Here is a 16,412-nt window from a genome sequence, read left to right as displayed (position 1 = left end):
TTCTTATGCGCCTCCTTGTGAGTATTATCCCCAAATACTTTGCTGTCACTCTTTGCAGGTTACGTTATTGAAAATAGGAAAAGAGGGCTATGGGAAGGTGCTGGCACCGAGCCACGGGCTGAGAACGAGCCACAACGGAAAGCACCAGTTTGGCAAACTCGGCGCTTCCTTTCCCTGCTCCAAGTAACACGAGCTCCACTGCGAAGCACGGGAGCAGAGGAAGGTCAGCAGGACCCTCTCCCTTCTCCCAGCGGTGGGGCTATTACTTACTATTAAATTGTCCCAAGAATGGAAACTGAGGATGTTTTCTGAAGATCTGATGAAGATTGATATACTGTAACATTTTTATACCCTATAAAACAAGATTTGCCAACTTTGACACTTTATCTTCTTTCCTACCTTATTTTAAGAAGTTTTTAGGTCATAACGTGGATATCAGAGGCTTAAGTGCCAGAAAGGCATTTTCACCATTGCCCCAACACATTACAGTCTGTTTGGGAATGACTTTGTCCTTTTGGGGGCATTTCTTTTTTTTTATGAGTATTTGGGAAAAAAAATTTTTTTAAACTACAGGAAAACAAAACAACACACTTTGGTACTGACACACACACTGAGGAAACCAACTCTTCTGTTTCCTGTAAAAGCCCCTTGGGATTCTGCCGCACTGAAAGGTGACCTTAGTCCAGTCTTCACGGTGAGGGCATCGTGCCCTGTAGCCCCTTCTCTGCCAGTTGACCCATTTCTACCGAACAGACATCTTCTGTCTGATGCCCCCTTACTCTTGGATCTTTCTAAATAGCTTTTTAAAACTGACTTGCTTTAGGGTGCTTAATCTCCGCTTCCATCACATCATACCTGCACGGTTATACGTCTCGTTCTCTCCCAGAAACTCCCTTTAAAACAAGGGCTCGCTTCGAGCATGGCTCAGCACTCCTCTGTGACAGAACCCGCGACAGACTGAGGACGAAGCACCCTGGAGCAGCTGGGCTCTAGTTCAGTTTTACGTCTCAGACATGAGCTAAAATCTGTTACCAAAGTGCACTCACCGCAGGTAAAAATGAGACTCAGAAGACAGACATCACTGGTCAGTCACTGGCTCCAGCGTATGTTTAATCGTCAGCGAGGCCCTGGGCTCACCACTTGGCCTCATGCCTGCAGTTCTGGATGCTTTGATGGGCTTCATATCAGCACAACACGGAGGGCAGCATCCTTCAGCCGAAGGAGAAGGCCCAGGCAGCTGGAAACCTCTCTGATCAAAGGAAAAAACTTGGTTTACACTTTCAAGCTCAAATTTGGCTAGAGGTTTCAGGATGCTTATTTCCAACTTGGTCTTTAATTCTAGAGAAGCTTAATGAAACACTTATTGCCTTAAAGCATTCAAGGGCTGGTAAAAAAAAAAATACAGAGCTATATAAAGTCTTAGTCACAAAAATTGAGTCAGGTAAATGTCTTCACCTGTTTCTAAGTGTTACAATTTTAAACGTTTACTTTTAATGTGATTTTCCTAAAGCACAGCTTTAAAAAAAATCTGTATAATTTGTTAAAAAAGTCTTTTCCCCAAATAAATTTCCTCTTACTCATAGGTATGAAAACATTTAAATGAATATTGTAAGCATATATGTTGCTAATTCCAATTTTTTTAAGTAACAAAATGGAATGTTATTTAATGGAGTTAAATATAGAAATTTCAACCCATTGAAATTATAAACTGAACTATTTAGGCACGCTGTGCAGCGGGGAAGTCCTCCCCATGAGAGAAGTATTTTTAAGGCAAAATGCTGTTTCCTGTGATGGAGAACTAGCTCTTTGTGTAAGAGACCAGTCTAGTTCTTTCCAGTATTTCCATATCATTTTATGTTTCTGGGGACTTCCTTATTTGGAAAATAAGGATATCACTTTTTCTGGTTTTCCTTTGAAAATACTTATATGTTAAGAACGTATCATGATTGGGGCAGCCGGGGAGGCAAGAGAAGCCATTTTTCTTTGTAGATAAAAAGCATTCTGTATAATTGTTGTATAATAAATTGATTTGTACACTAAAGTATGTTGTGATTCTTTTTGTTTGGTTCAAAGAAGTTTCAAATGTGTTCTACGTGCTGTTGCAAGTGACCTATTACTCAGGAGTTTTTTAAAGGGACATTTTAGCAGTTAATTTTAGATGTTGAATTCAGTAAGCAGTGGGCTTTTATGTAACATTGTTACCTTTACGTAGTATTCATACACCAAGTTAAACTGTTTCAGAAAATGGTCACTCACAAGGAAAAGTTAAGACCAATTAGCTAAGCAGAGGATATAAGGGTTACCACAAAAACCGCTTTACAGGGTAACCCGGGCAGGAAAACTGGATTGGCTGGAGAGAGAAGATTAGGCACAAACAGCGTGGTACCATGCTCTGCAGCCCTGGCCTCTCCCGTCGCAGAGACGGGCAGACGGGAGGCCACCGCAGCTCAGGAGTAGAGGCATGTGAGCTGAGGCTTGACCTTGGTGAAGCCTGGCAGAGACTTAAGGGCGTGGAGCCCTCTCTGCATGGGGCTAAAGAGCCTCCCCTTAATCTGCTGGGATTTCATTATTTTAAACAACGGGTGGAACCAGTTCATTAAAGCACAGTAACTGTCGTTGCAAACTAGCAGCTGCTTATACATGATAAACGTTCACCTAAGTAAGTTTTAGTGTCTCCGAATAAGGGAAAGTTCAGTGTGTTTTTATTATTAAATTTATTATTACTACTTAAATTCATTATTTAGGTTTTCTTCAAAATCAAATTACATTCACATTAAAGAAGAGTTCTACTCCAGGGCAGGTAAAGAAATAATCACTCTCATGACACCTAAACTACACTCCACCTAAAATATCCCTTGACCTTCAGTAAGTAACACATGACTTTCAGTGATGGGGGGAAAAAAAAAAAGCTACTGATTTGTAGGTCATTTTTCTGTCTTGAGAAGCTGTGTTGAGGGAACCCTGGGATGACACTAAGGACACGTAAATCTGAAAGTCCTACCCTCATTGAGCGCTCTGTAAATGCAGTCAGTATGGCTCTTACGGGCAACCCACTGGGAGCCCATTATGATGCCATCTGGGGCCAAGTCCCCTGTGGCAGCCCAGCTGGGGTGAGACAGCACAGCCCTCGTGGGCGCTCTCCAAGCTCCGGCACGTACCATGGCATTTGCACGCACCAGTCTGTTCCCTTGAGGTGGGGCGGTACTCTTGTGCTTGCCAATTACCACCACGCAGCCTTTTACACTTGGCCTGTGAACCTAGCTGACCCCGGGAGGCACCTCAATTCGTGAGATCTGAGCACTGAAAAAAAATTCTGCACAGTTTTGCCTGGACTGATGTCATGTACTTCGAGGGAAATGAACTTTCCTGTTGACTGTGACCCCAATGATAAATATTACGAGTGGCAAATTTCTCTGAAAGATTTAAGCCCTCTACCAAAGATAGTCCATGTAGAACTAGGCTTTTTTTTTTTTTTTTAAGGCTAGTTTAATCCTATGGGCTTTGATAGACTCTACTAGAAATAGTAATGTTCAATTGCAAAGCTCATCAACCCTTACCTTCCCAGTGCTGTATATTACACTCGGGATACAGAAGTGACCCAGATGAAATACGTGCCCTTAGAGAACGTAGATGGAGAAACGTTTAATTATACAATAACAGAAGTACTGAAAACAGCTTACCTCGAAAACTTTCCCAAAGGAGACAGTGCCTGAGCTGTCTTGATGGGTGAGGAATTCTCCAAACAGACAAGGAGGAAACTTTGTCCAAGGAAACTCCAGAGGTTAAACACCCAGGACTCTAATGGGAGTCACGATCCCCTCCACAATGCTGAGGCACCTCCTCCAGTGACCCCCACGTGCCAGGCATCGCACTAGGGTTTGGAATAAAATGGTGAAGAGATCAGACAAAGTATCTGCTCGAAGAGTTCTCGTCCAGTGGGCACCCCCTAGAGGGAAAACGGGGCTTATCACAAAATGGTAAGAATGTGCTGTTTATGCTGTTAAACATGTCAGGATTCAGTCTCCCCTCGTTCACGTGGGGAACCAAAGATGAATGCGAGGCCACTGTTTATTCCTGATTCAGCTCACAACACCGTGCTACGACTCCTGGCTCGAGAAAAATGACCAAGACAACTAAGACACCATCACCGAGTGAGAATAATCACAATTTTGAAATCTATTTGAAGTTTTTTCTTCTTTTGATAACCAAAAAAGACAAACGATTGCACTGTTTATTAGTGTCCAAGCTGAGAAGCAGAACCACTAGGTGATACCCACATATATCCCTACAGAATTTGACCTTACACAGCTGTGCGAGTGATTAAGCAGCCTCTGTAAGGCTGTTGTCGTCAGGTCTGATGTTGGAGCTTGAAGTCTACATGGCAGACAGTCAGGAAGAGGGGATAGATTTGGAGTGGGGAAGACCTGAGAGCAAGCCCAGAGCTGGAGCTCCCGAGGACAGACTGCCCGCCCAGCTGCCTCTGACCTTGGGGATGAGGGTGACCTGCAAAAGCCAGGGCATGTGTCACAGAGCTATGCACACACCTGGCCCAGAGGAGGAGCTGACAGAGGATCATGGGAAGGCGGAGTAGCTGCAGGCCCAGCATCTGCCTCAGGGCACTGAGGGGAGTCAGCAGACAGGCCACAGGGCATGTGCACACAAAATGGCAAACCTGCTACTCTGCCCTGCAAGCTTCCCACTGGACTCTCTCTGTGGTCCACTCTCACCAAAAAGGTACAGGAGCAGGGATTCTGGGAAATTCAGGTCAGCCTAGCCGACACATTACACAGCCACCATGTCCCGTTATAAACAATTAAAAATGCCTGTGCCACATAAAGAAAGAAATCCAGTGACCCAATGGAAAAGGCAAGCACCTAGCTTACCTGAATTCCCGGTAAGAGGAGTTCAGCCAGTAGTGACCAGTGCTCTGGAACGCAGATGGCATTTGTTTCTCTGTTATCAGGTCAGTAATAATGACCATATCATAAATGGGAGAATCAAACGGTTAAATGACCAGAAACATAAGAACCTGACCAGGTACAGCGGGGCCTCCGCTCAACAGATCCTAACCCACGTGGCAACAAGTTTTTCCAGCTCTCCTTGACCAAAGGCAAAGCTGGGTTTTTTTCCTGTTGGAGTTTTATTGCTTTACTTAACATACTAGTTTTCTAGCACCAAGATTCCGAACTGACACTGTCCACATATTCTAACCACTCCGACCCCTGCCCACCTTGCTCACACACACACACACACACACACACACACACACTTCATTCCTTAGGCTCCTTGGAGAGGTCTCAGCTACACTGGTTTTGAGACACCCTGTATCAGTCAGGATTCTCCAGAGAAAGAGAACCAATAGGATATACATGTAGATATCCTGACTTACAAAATATATGTATAAGTAACTTACAGATGGGGGAGAGAGATTTTCCAGCAATTGGCTCCCAAAATTGTGGGAGTTGGCACGTGTGAAATCTGCAGGGCTGGCCAATAGGCTGGAACTCAGGCAGAATTTCTATGCTGCAATCTTGAAACAGAAACTGCTTCTTCCAGCAACCTCAGTCTTTGCTCTTAAGGCCTTCAACTGATTGAACGAGGCCCACCCACTTTAATGGAGGGTAATCTGCTTTACTCAAAGTCCACTGAGTTAAATGTTAATCACATCTAAAAATGAAGTTAATTAAACACTTTTATACTCTATAAAGCTTAAAACAATATACTATAACATAGCTCATTAAAAAATTTCAAGAAAGATGATGACAAATTGGGGTTGTAAAGATTGCTTTAGGCTGATTAAACTATAAATAAGCTATATTATGTAACTTAATTATATAAGGTATAAGCTGGTTTTCAGTCTACAGTCTTTAATTGTACTTATCCAATCATGAGCAAAGTTACTTTGCAGATGGCCTGAACTTATGTAGGTTTCATTTTCCTAAAATAAATTCACTCAACTGTATATACAACTTCATGCACCAGACTTTATTAGAGCATTTAGTAATTACTGAAAGATGAATATTTCTCCTCTTCTAAAGCTGGTAGTTTTGTTAAAGTTCTACAGAAACTAGAACATTTGCAGATCAAATGAAAGAGTAACTATTTCAAAATACAACAGCATTTTCATCTGAGCTATGAAAATAAAAGTAAACCCTCCCTTAAAGAGATATACTAAGTAGTATATATACAGATGCTGAGGTTTCCCTGCCCCCAAATAACTTGAAGACACTTCTCAAAAATCAATTTTCCTTTAAAAAATCATTTAAAAAAAAAAAAGCAAATCACTCCAAGTTGCTAAACATCCTGAATTTCCTATTTTCTGACGAAATTTTAATACAAAAGCTTAACCTTTGTAAACAAATGGACAAACTACCAACATATGACGGACTATTCCAACTTGACTGGTCTCAGGAATTCCGTTTGGAGTGAATGAGCACAGAGCATTAAGGCACCGCTTCTGTGGCTTGAGGTAGAATTATCTCCTTCCCATGGTTCAGACTGGTGGAAAAGGAACAGGAGAACAGTAGTTAGTGGAGCCTGAACTAGCCCCTTCCTGGTCTCTAGAACTCAGCACACCAAAATGGACGTCTCTCCTTTCCATCCTCTCCATCCCTAACTCAGATATTCACTGAAGTTGCATCTTACACGGCCACCGGAAGCTAAGGTCAGTCAGTGCAATGGGGGAAAGTGCCCGCGGTCAAAATCGCTCTCAGAATTCTCTTAAACATGTGCTGCTTTCAAGACACACATGCCATCTCCTGATAGTCTAATGCACTAGGTTATTTTTCCCTCTGGTGTTGGAGGAAAGACAGCTATTTCTTGGGTGAAGGACCAGATACAGTGGCTGGGCTGGCTTTCGGGGCCACCTTGTATGAAAAAAAATGCATGTTGTTAATAACCAGGTTGTCATTGAGCCCAGTTGGATGCTCACACAAGAGGTAGGTAGGAGCTGATGTCAACTGAGGCAACACAGTCTCCCATCCTCATGCAAACACTAGGGCGCATGCTCGTTGAGAAGAATGGCAGACAGAATCACCTGTGCAATTTATTTCTCCATTTTTTCCTGTGTTCAGCACATATAATTTAATTTAGGCATGACTGACATTACCGGTTCCCTATCCAACATCTGTTCTCCCCTTCTTCCTTATTAACAGAACCCCACTTTGCGGGAGGACAGTAATATGCTCAGATTCTTGCCACTCCAGATTCCCTTGTAACTAGGGAGGTTTACATGACTCAACAAGATGGAGACAAAAGTCTATTGGTTTGGCTTCCGTGAAAACTGTTTCCCTAATTTTAAAAATAAGGGGAGGGCTTCCCTGGCGGCGCAGTGGTTGAGACTCCACACTTCCACTGCAGGGGGCATGGCTTTGATCCCTTCTTGGGGAACGAGGATCCCACGTGCCACGTGGCATAGCCAAAAAAAAAGGGGGGGGGGAGAATAGATTCTAGTGGCACACATCTTTTACCAAATCCTTCACCCATCCCCATCCCCTTCTCCCTGCCTGGAGTATAGGAAGACATGCTTAGAAGCAGAGCTGCCATCCTGTGACCAAGAAGCCCAAAGCCACACGAAGGATGGCAAAGCAGAAAGCTAAAAGAACCTGGGTCCCTAACGACCACTTAGAGCTGCTGTTTCAGCCCTCCGGGCTGCTGCTTACAGGGCTAAAATTAAATCCCTATTTGGTTTAGCCGCCGGAGTCTGATTTCTCTTACATATGACCAACTGTAACACGTACATTTAATTCGCATTTGATCCAATTCCCTGCTAGGGCTGGGAATTCTAACATTCTTAGCCCGGATTAGTCTTTACCCAGATCCTCTTTTAGTACTATTCTGATTTGAAGATTCGTTATTTTTGTTTCCCCCAAATAAAATAGTAATGTCTTCCTGATAATGAAAGTCATTCAAGATATAGGTACAAGGGTATTCACTACAGATTTATTTGAAATAATAATTTAAAATAATCTAAATGTTCATCGATAGGAAATCACATGTATAAGTTATAGTAGGCCCATAAGCTAGAATACTTTACAGTTATTTAAAAAATGAGCAGATCCTTACTATTGACTTGGAAAGGAATCCTACTTCTGTTACTGAGAGAACAAAGGAAGAACAATACTCATAATATTTAGTATATCATTTGTCACTTAAAATATACATAATTAAACTTATAAAGAGGTTTGTATATATCCTTACATAAACATAAAGAAAATATCTAGAAGAACATATACTAAACAGTAAGGCGATAGTTCTCTCTGGATCATAGAGAAGAGGGAGGGTTAGGGAGAGGGGAAAAAGTTCACTCTTACTTTATAAATGTTATGCTGTTTGAGTTTATTACACAAAAGTAACTTGTATCTTGCACTAAATTCTAAAAATATAGAACAGCCTATATAGAAAGTAAAGTCACCTAAAATGTCACCACACAGAAATAACCACAGATGACATTTTGATGAATATCTTCGAGAATCTAGACCTCTTATTACATATGCATGTACTCACACGCTCTCATCTTCTGCAACACCACCCCATCCTTGGAAAATTCTTTCTCGCCCTCTTTTTTTTTTTTTCCTTTTTATAAATTTATTTATTTTTGGCTGAGTTGGGTCTTCGTTGCTGCACACGGGCTTTCTCTAGTTGCGGTGCGTGGGCTTCTCATTGCGGTGGCTTCTCTTGTTGTGGAGCACACGCTCTTGGCACACGAGCTTCAGTAGTTGTGGCTCATGGGCTCTAGAGAGCAGGCTCAGTAGTTGTGGCCCGCAGGCTCAGTAGCTGTGGCGCACGGGCTTCGTTGCTCCGCGGCACATGGGATCTTCCCGGACCAGGGCTCAAACCCGTGTCCCCTGCACTGACAGGTGGATTCGTAACCACTGCGCCACCGGGGAAGCCCTCTCGCCCTCTTCTGCTGGCTTCCTCTCCCTTATCAAACTTCAACACACTGGAGCAGCCCGAGAATTCTGTCCTGGAACAACTGCTCTCTATCACTGGTCCCTAAGTCAACTCATCCAGTCTCGTGCTCAAGCCCCTCTGCCGTGAGTTTCAGTCCTGAACATCCAGTTGCCCGCCCAACAACTCCATCCAGACGTTGAAGTCACAAATCAGATGTATGTGTCAAATCAAGTCTTCAATATCTATCCATATCCTACTCCCCTACCCATAAAACCAGACCTTTCCTAGTCTTCACTATTTCCTCACACGACACCAATTGCCACCTCGCTGCTCAAGCCCCGAGCTGGAAGTTGTCCTTAATCCTGCTGTTTCCCCACCCACCACATCAAACCCACCAGCAACCCTTCCAGCTCCATGTGCCCCGGCACCTTGATCTGACTCCCCACACCAACACACACACGCCCTTGAGAACAGACAGTCCTTTACTTTTATCCCTTTCATTGCAATTAGAATCGAATCCGGTGTCCTTACTGTGGCCTGCAGGGCCCTAGGTGACCACCAGCACCACACACCCGCCTTCTGACCTCATCTTATACCGCTATACCCTCACTCCTTTTGTTTGGCCCTCACTGAATTCCTAGAACATACGAAGCTGCTTACGGCCTCAGACGTCCTGTCCGTTTCCTCCCAATTGCCCTTGCCTCGCTCTCCCACCATCTCACCCATCAAGTTTGAACTCAAATTTCACTTCCTTCGGAAGGTTTGACTTGACTCTCCTCTTTCCATAGTATCAGATTCTCTCACCTCACACTTTTTTCCTTCTTAGCTTTACCACTATCGTGAATGCTTATCTGTTTAATTGTTTACCATCTACCTTCCTACTAGAATGTACTCCCTATGAGGTCGAGGACCTCTTGCCTACTGTTCTACCCCCAGGATCTAAGACAGTACCTGGTACCTAAAAGACTCAACAGTTCATTGAGTGAGTGAACATATGAACATATGCACCCTCGTCTAACATTAAAAACAGATGGGGGGCTTCCCTGGCGGCACAGTGGTTAAGAATCTGCCCGCCAATGTGAGGGACACGGGTTCGAGCCCTGGTCTGGGAAGATCCCACGTGCCGTGGAGCAACTAAGCCTGTGCGCCACAGCTACTGAGCCTGCGCTCTAGAGCCCGTGAGCCACAACTACTGAGCCCATGCACCACAAGTACTGAAGCCTGTGCGCCTAGAGCCCGTGCTCCACAAGAAAAGCCACCACAATGAGAAGCCCACGCACCGCAGCGAAGAGTAGCCCCCGCTCACCACAACTAGAGAAAGCCCACACGCAGCAACAAAGACCCAATGCAGCCAAAAATAAAATAAATTTATTTTAAAAAAGTGTAAATTGGTACAATCTTTAAAAGAAAAAGTGGGCTTTTGTTACAGAAGCTGCTTTGCAACAAGCTTTTACTTTTTACTCACGTTGAACACCTTTCAAGTCAATATCATCTAAGGCATTCTTTTTGACGGCAACATGGTATATCACATGAATGTATCAATCTACTTAACCAAACACTAGCTGGGCATCTAGATACCTTCCAATATCTCCCTATTAGAGTAGTTTGTAATACATGTTGGTCTACATGTCTTTGCACAGTCCGATTTCATCTTTAAGGTCATTTCCTAGAAGTGGAATGACTGCTGTGTCAGAAATCTCAAATCACAACTTTGGACACTGAAGGAGTTTTTAGAAAACCACCCACTTCATTTACTCTCAAATAAAAATGAAACGGAACACGCGTTTTCAAAAGAGAAATACTAAATTCTTTAAGATAAATGAAATTGCATTCTTATTAAAATGTATTTGGATATGGTCCACTTAGGGAATCTAATTCCAACCTCTAGCTTGAAGAAAATCTCAAAGTTGATATCTGCTCAACAAGCCCCGTTATTAAATGCTGTAGGAATGAACAAGATAGTATTCGAAGAATCTAGCTGGGTGGGAGGGTGGCTGTCCTTAAAGTGACTGTGTCCAAAAACAGAAGAGGTGGCAGCTGCTCTACACAGTCCATATTTATTTACTCGGTGGGCCTGACAACACTGCCAGAAAGCTCTTGGAGTGGTAGCCCCATGAGCTACTGGCCGATCTGGGAAGCATTAGGGATCACAGTGGCAATTCTATAAACTCTCTCCTTTAAAAGTCTCTCAGAGTCAATCCTGTCTGGTTTCAAATCCCTCTTTCCCTTCGTAACTGCCAAAAGACAGCCGTTGTCACCCACACTGTCATCCGTTCTCACCAGCTGCTGGTTGTACATCTCCTTTGCCCCAATCTACCCTTCTCCACCCTCCTGAGCTCTTCCTCTCTAGCCCCTACAACTCAATCTCTTGGCAACAAATTCCCCCAAATTCTCAGCCTCTTCCTGGAAGAAAATATCTCCTTGCCTCCTTCTTTTAACTAAAATGTGACTGACTTCTGATGGTACCACCCGTGATCATAAGTGAGATTATTCCATGGGTCTCTCTGCAATTTTTCTTGTTTTGGTATTGCAATGCAAGACTCATTTTTTAAAAATTGAGAATTTTTATTCTCCTATGTGCTAGAATACTTTCCACAGCACTAAAGTTATCCCTCTTTAAAGGACCAGTAGAATTCCTCTGTGATGCAATCTGGACCATATACATGTTTGTAGGGAAGTTCTTTAACAACTTTATTTCTTCTATGAATATTTGCCTATGTTTTCACATCTGTTTAGAAGTCTGTTTTATTAAATTGTATTTTTCTGGAAAATTGTCCATTTTTCCAGGTTCTCATCAAAACTTGGAGGTGTGTGGACAACTGAAAGTTAAAATGTTAACAAATGAACTCTAGGTTCTGCTCCAACCACACAACCCTCCCCAGTCTTCCTTCTCTAAGTGGCAGCACGATCCGGTTGCTAGAAGACAGCAACCTAGGAGGCATATCCCTAACTCTCCTTCCTTTACCTACTGCTTCCATCTGTCAGTAATTTACTAATTCCAGCTCCCAAACGTATCTGGAATCTCTCCATTTCTCACCCTCTCCAAAGGCCTCTAGTCAAGCTTCCCTCCTTTACTCTTCCCTCTTCCAATCAATTTCCAACATAGCAACTAGAAAGATTTTCTTAAAATATAAATCAGATTATATCACCATCACACCCAATGCCTTTGCTCAAACCCATCCATATTTTCCTTCACCCTTAGTATAAAGTTCAAACTCCTCAGCATGGTCACAGAGGGCTTCCCTGGTGGCCCAGTGGTTAAGACTCCACTCCGCCTGCCAATGCAGGGGACACGGGTTCGAGCCCTGGTCCGCGAAGATCCCACATGCCGCAGAGCAACGAAGCCCATGTGCCACAACTACCAAGCCTGCGCTCTAGAGCCCACGAGCCACAACTACTGAAGTCTGCGTGCCTAGAGCCCGTGAGCCACAACTGCTGAGCCCGTGTGCCTAGAGCCCGTGCTCCGCAACAAGAGAAGTCACCACAATACGAAGCCTGCGCTCCGCAACGAAGACCCAATACAGCCATAAACAAACAAACAAACATGGTCACAGAGAGTCGGTCATGCTCCCAGCTTCATTTCAAGTAACTGTCCCCCTTATACTACTATGATCCAAGAACTTTCAGTTTCTCAAAGATGTCAAAGTTCTAGTGTGAACCTTTGGAACCCCTAAGGAGACTATGCTTCCAAAGGTTCTGTGAGGTCAAAACTATTTTGGTAATAATGTTACTAGTACTAAGACATTATTTGCTTTCTTCATTCTTCCCCTCTCACAAATGTTCAGTGGTGTTTTCTAGGGGCCACGTGTTGTGTGGTGTCACAACGGATTGCATCCAGAGCATATATAAAGTCTTCTATTAAGCCAGACATTAAAGAGATTGCAAAAACATAAAACAATGCTACTCTTCTCAAATTTCTTGTTTTGAAAACTCTGATTATTTTTCATAAAAGTCTGTTATTTACATCAGTATGTAATGATTTATTACTGTTATTTTTAAATAAATACATTAAAAAACTCAGTCTCAATTTTTAATGTGGAAAATATTCACAGATATAACCCACAAAGCAAAAGCTCTCTGGGGATCCTCAATAAATTTTAAAAGTGTTAGGAGATCTTATTCCAACCAGTTTGAGAACCATTCATAACCAACCAAGGGCATTCAGTGAAGAGATTTTAAATGGATATCCACTTTCATCATGTATAATGGTACATGGAAGACGATGTGTGTATGAAAGAACTTTGAAAATCTATAGACTATGCTGCCATTATTATTCATTATGTTAACTGGAGTAAATAGCAGAATGGATAACTCAAATTTTGACAGTTTTTGTTGTTCTGGTTTGAAATACATGATGTGATCAGAATTATACCCTTTTGGGGACTTCCCTGGCGGACCAGTGGTTAAGACTCTGAGCTTCCAATGCAGGGGGCGAGGGTTCGATCCCTGGTCATATATAATAAATATATGAATATAAATAAATAAATATAAATTTATCAAATATAAATATTTTAAAAGGAAAAAAAGAATAATATCCTTTTTAAAACCACGTGACTTACATTTCTGTGATAAAAGCGGATGCTCAACTGGTAGAGAAAGCTTTACCCATTATAACTTTATATAGGGATCCCTTTTGATTCAAGCAGGAAGAAAACACTAGAATTTCTCCCAGGGCACAGGCAGTGGAGTGAAGGGCTCCACTCTCCATTCCCCGACTCCCTACACTCTAGAAAGAGGAACAGTGGTCCAAACGGATAGAAACAGCAGCCTCAGATTATAACTGACTAATCACAGTGAAAACATGCAGCAAGATAAACCCATGTGTTGTTTGAAAATACATATATATGTTTAAAATATTTACATACATATAAGGTGTATAGAATATGTTCTTTCAAGAACACAATTCAGTTTAAATGAAAATCAACTGTTCACACAGAAACCTCTATATTTTTCTTAAAATCTATTTTAATTTTTTAAAATATTACTTAAAAAGAAAACACTTTGTATCAAAAAACACTGAAATTCGGATGGTCCTGTTTATGCTTTTCAAAATGTATACTTCCTGAGCGACATCCCAGGGCACGCCCTGTGCCCAGAGAGAACCACGGAAGTGGCTGGTTAGTATCAACTAAGATACTTCTAGAAAGAATGCTTGTTAAAAAAATAAATAAAGAAATACCTCAGCAGCTGCAGTTCACAGAATGATTTCAGATCATCAGACTGTTTCCCCCAAAATTCCTAAAATTGAACAAAAGGTTGGTTGGTTGAAGCGGTTGACAGTTACCCTACCCGGGAACAGACCCTCTTAAGTCAAAGAGAATGTTCCAAACAAAAAGAATTTACCAGAACATCCTCCTCAAGGCGTTGCAGACCCCCAATATCCTTCTCAAGATTGCTCAGCTCTTGAAGAACTAAAGTGTGAAACTGTTCTAGTTTATTCAGTCTGAAAAAAACAAAAGCAACGAATTTCACTGGGACCACTTGGACGTGACACAAGACCTTTTTACTCTTATTGCAAAGATAACTTCCTATTTTTCTCTAGACGGTTCTTGTCTTAAAAATATACGTCTCCTTTCTCTTCTTTCCCCTTGGAAATGTTGTTTGTGAGGGATCCCAAGTCCATAAATTTGTTTTGAACCCAACACTTACCTGCACAGATGTATCTGGTTTAAAAGTTTTGTTAGGCAATCTGGTGCTTGCTTTGCAGTTTCTGAATAAAGTGGGCTCCTTCTGTACCTAAGCTAAACCACACAGTAACAAAATGAGCATGTTTGGCTTAAACATAACTACCCAAATTGGGTGTGGGCTTTGCATTAAAAAGATGTTGCCTGCACATAACATTCACAGCAAACATTATCACTGAAGAACTGTAATAAGACACCATGCCACACACTTCGTGTATTACCTCAGGTTTGATACCCATAAAGGACAATAAGCTAAAAATAGTAAAATTTATATTCAAGCTACTGATACACATAGTGAATATCATGAACCAATTTCCATGAGAAATTAGCTTACACTGGTCCCGCAGAGAATAAGATTGGAGATCTTCCAAGTTAGTTCAATGAATCCACGTTAGGGTAGGACAAAATGGAGGGGATGGAAGTGGTTTCAAAGTTCACCTTGCAGGCAAGGTTTTGTGACAGCCTGTATGTGCGGTGTCTCAACTGGCCACCACTCAGCTGACCACCTGCCCACAGTCACCTCCTTCTTTCTCCCAGACACCTCTCTCATCCACATGGCCCCCCCGCCTTGCCTTCTCTTCCTTGTCTATCACTGTGACCAAATCACTGCTTCCTGGTTGTCCAGTTTTCTGAGAATGCAATCAACAAAACCAAACCTTTCCATATCGGTCCATCTGGTCCCGTGGTAGCAAATGGACATGGAATAGCCGTCTTATTTCCACAATTCACAAAGGCACTAAAGTCAGTGACCACAGCTAAGACAAACCTACCTCCCCAGAGACTCAGGGACACCTTCACACAGGAAGGACAACAATGGTATTAATGAATATGAACCTGTTACTTTAAACACATAGCGAGCTAGCTTTTCATTTTTAGTGGACCGTTACCTCGTATTTTCTTTTCAGTTCTCTAGTGAAGTTTTCAAAGGTGGTGATCATTGCAGAACCTTTCAAGTTCTCTGGAATAACTTTTAAGGATGAGGTAGAAATGCCTTCTGAACAAGAAGAATAGAACATGAAATAAAACTAACACAGGTCTCAAAATAGGTGTGCTCGGTTCCCCCGCTGCCCAGAGTGTGGACAGTCATCTGGAAGCACAGATGCGATCCACAGCCGCCCCACTGGCTGCCCGGCTGTGAGTGCAGCGGGGCTGACTCTGGCCGTGACCCACCAGCCCAGCTTGAGGCAAGAGTCCTCAGCGGATGCTTCCTGCTGCTCCCACTAAAACTCTCTCTCTGGCAAGTGCTCATTTCATCCAAACTTTCCCAGCACTTTAAATCAGAGCAACTGAGAGTACGTCTAAGAAGCAGGCTGAGGTGTGGTAAGAGGATTTTAGGAGGATGTGACGGGTAGGGCATTTCTAGGGGCAATGCTGGCATAACAGCTTCTGGGTGCCAAGGAGTTTTACGAGGGCTCATGAGGGGTCTGGCACTGTTCTAAGGGATTTGTATGTATCAACTCATTTAATTCTCACAAAATCCAAGTGAGACAGGCACTGTTAATGCCCACTTTTAACACAGACATCAGGTAACCGGTGCGAGCTCACAATGACAGCGCCAGGATTGGAACCCGGGCTGCCTGGCTGTAAGCCACAGCCCTCTAGTACCTTAGGGCTTCCAAATCTGCCTTCTCGGAGCCTTTTGTTTCAAAGTATCATAGTGTCACTCATCCTGAAGGCCACCACCACATATGCAGCCTTTTCAGATCAGTCTCCTTCATTTGTACAGAGTGCGTATTTTTAACTCAAAAATTTAGCTAATAATCATCAGCTAAAGCAGAGACCTAGGCTCTGAATATCGCCACTAAGAATTAAGAGGCAGAAATCAAATTGCCAGGA

General features: G+C 42.7%; 1 protein-coding gene across 1 annotated transcript in view; it reads right to left on the bottom strand.

Moving 5' to 3' along the window:
- Positions 1-16,412, bottom strand: part of LOC101323402 (transmembrane protein 14C) — a 177,991-nt gene that overhangs the window by 7,241 nt on the left and 154,338 nt on the right. The window contains exons 33-39 of the mRNA XM_073810327.1: positions 15,464-15,570; positions 14,542-14,633; positions 14,236-14,335; positions 14,072-14,130; positions 4,884-6,498; positions 3,681-3,871; positions 1,047-1,249 (exon numbers count right to left, since the gene is read on the bottom strand). Coding sequence (XP_073666428.1) covers positions 6,444-6,498; positions 14,072-14,130; positions 14,236-14,335; positions 14,542-14,633; positions 15,464-15,570 — 413 coding nt within the window. The 3' untranslated portion in view covers positions 1,047-1,249; positions 3,681-3,871; positions 4,884-6,443. The remainder of the gene's footprint in view (positions 1-1,046; positions 1,250-3,680; positions 3,872-4,883; positions 6,499-14,071; positions 14,131-14,235; positions 14,336-14,541; positions 14,634-15,463; positions 15,571-16,412) is intronic.

This window comes from Tursiops truncatus, chromosome 10 (assembly GCF_011762595.2).
Source record: "Tursiops truncatus isolate mTurTru1 chromosome 10, mTurTru1.mat.Y, whole genome shotgun sequence".
NCBI classification, from domain to species: domain Eukaryota; kingdom Metazoa; phylum Chordata; class Mammalia; order Artiodactyla; family Delphinidae; genus Tursiops; species Tursiops truncatus.
This window is presented reverse-complemented; position numbering and strand designations above follow the sequence as displayed.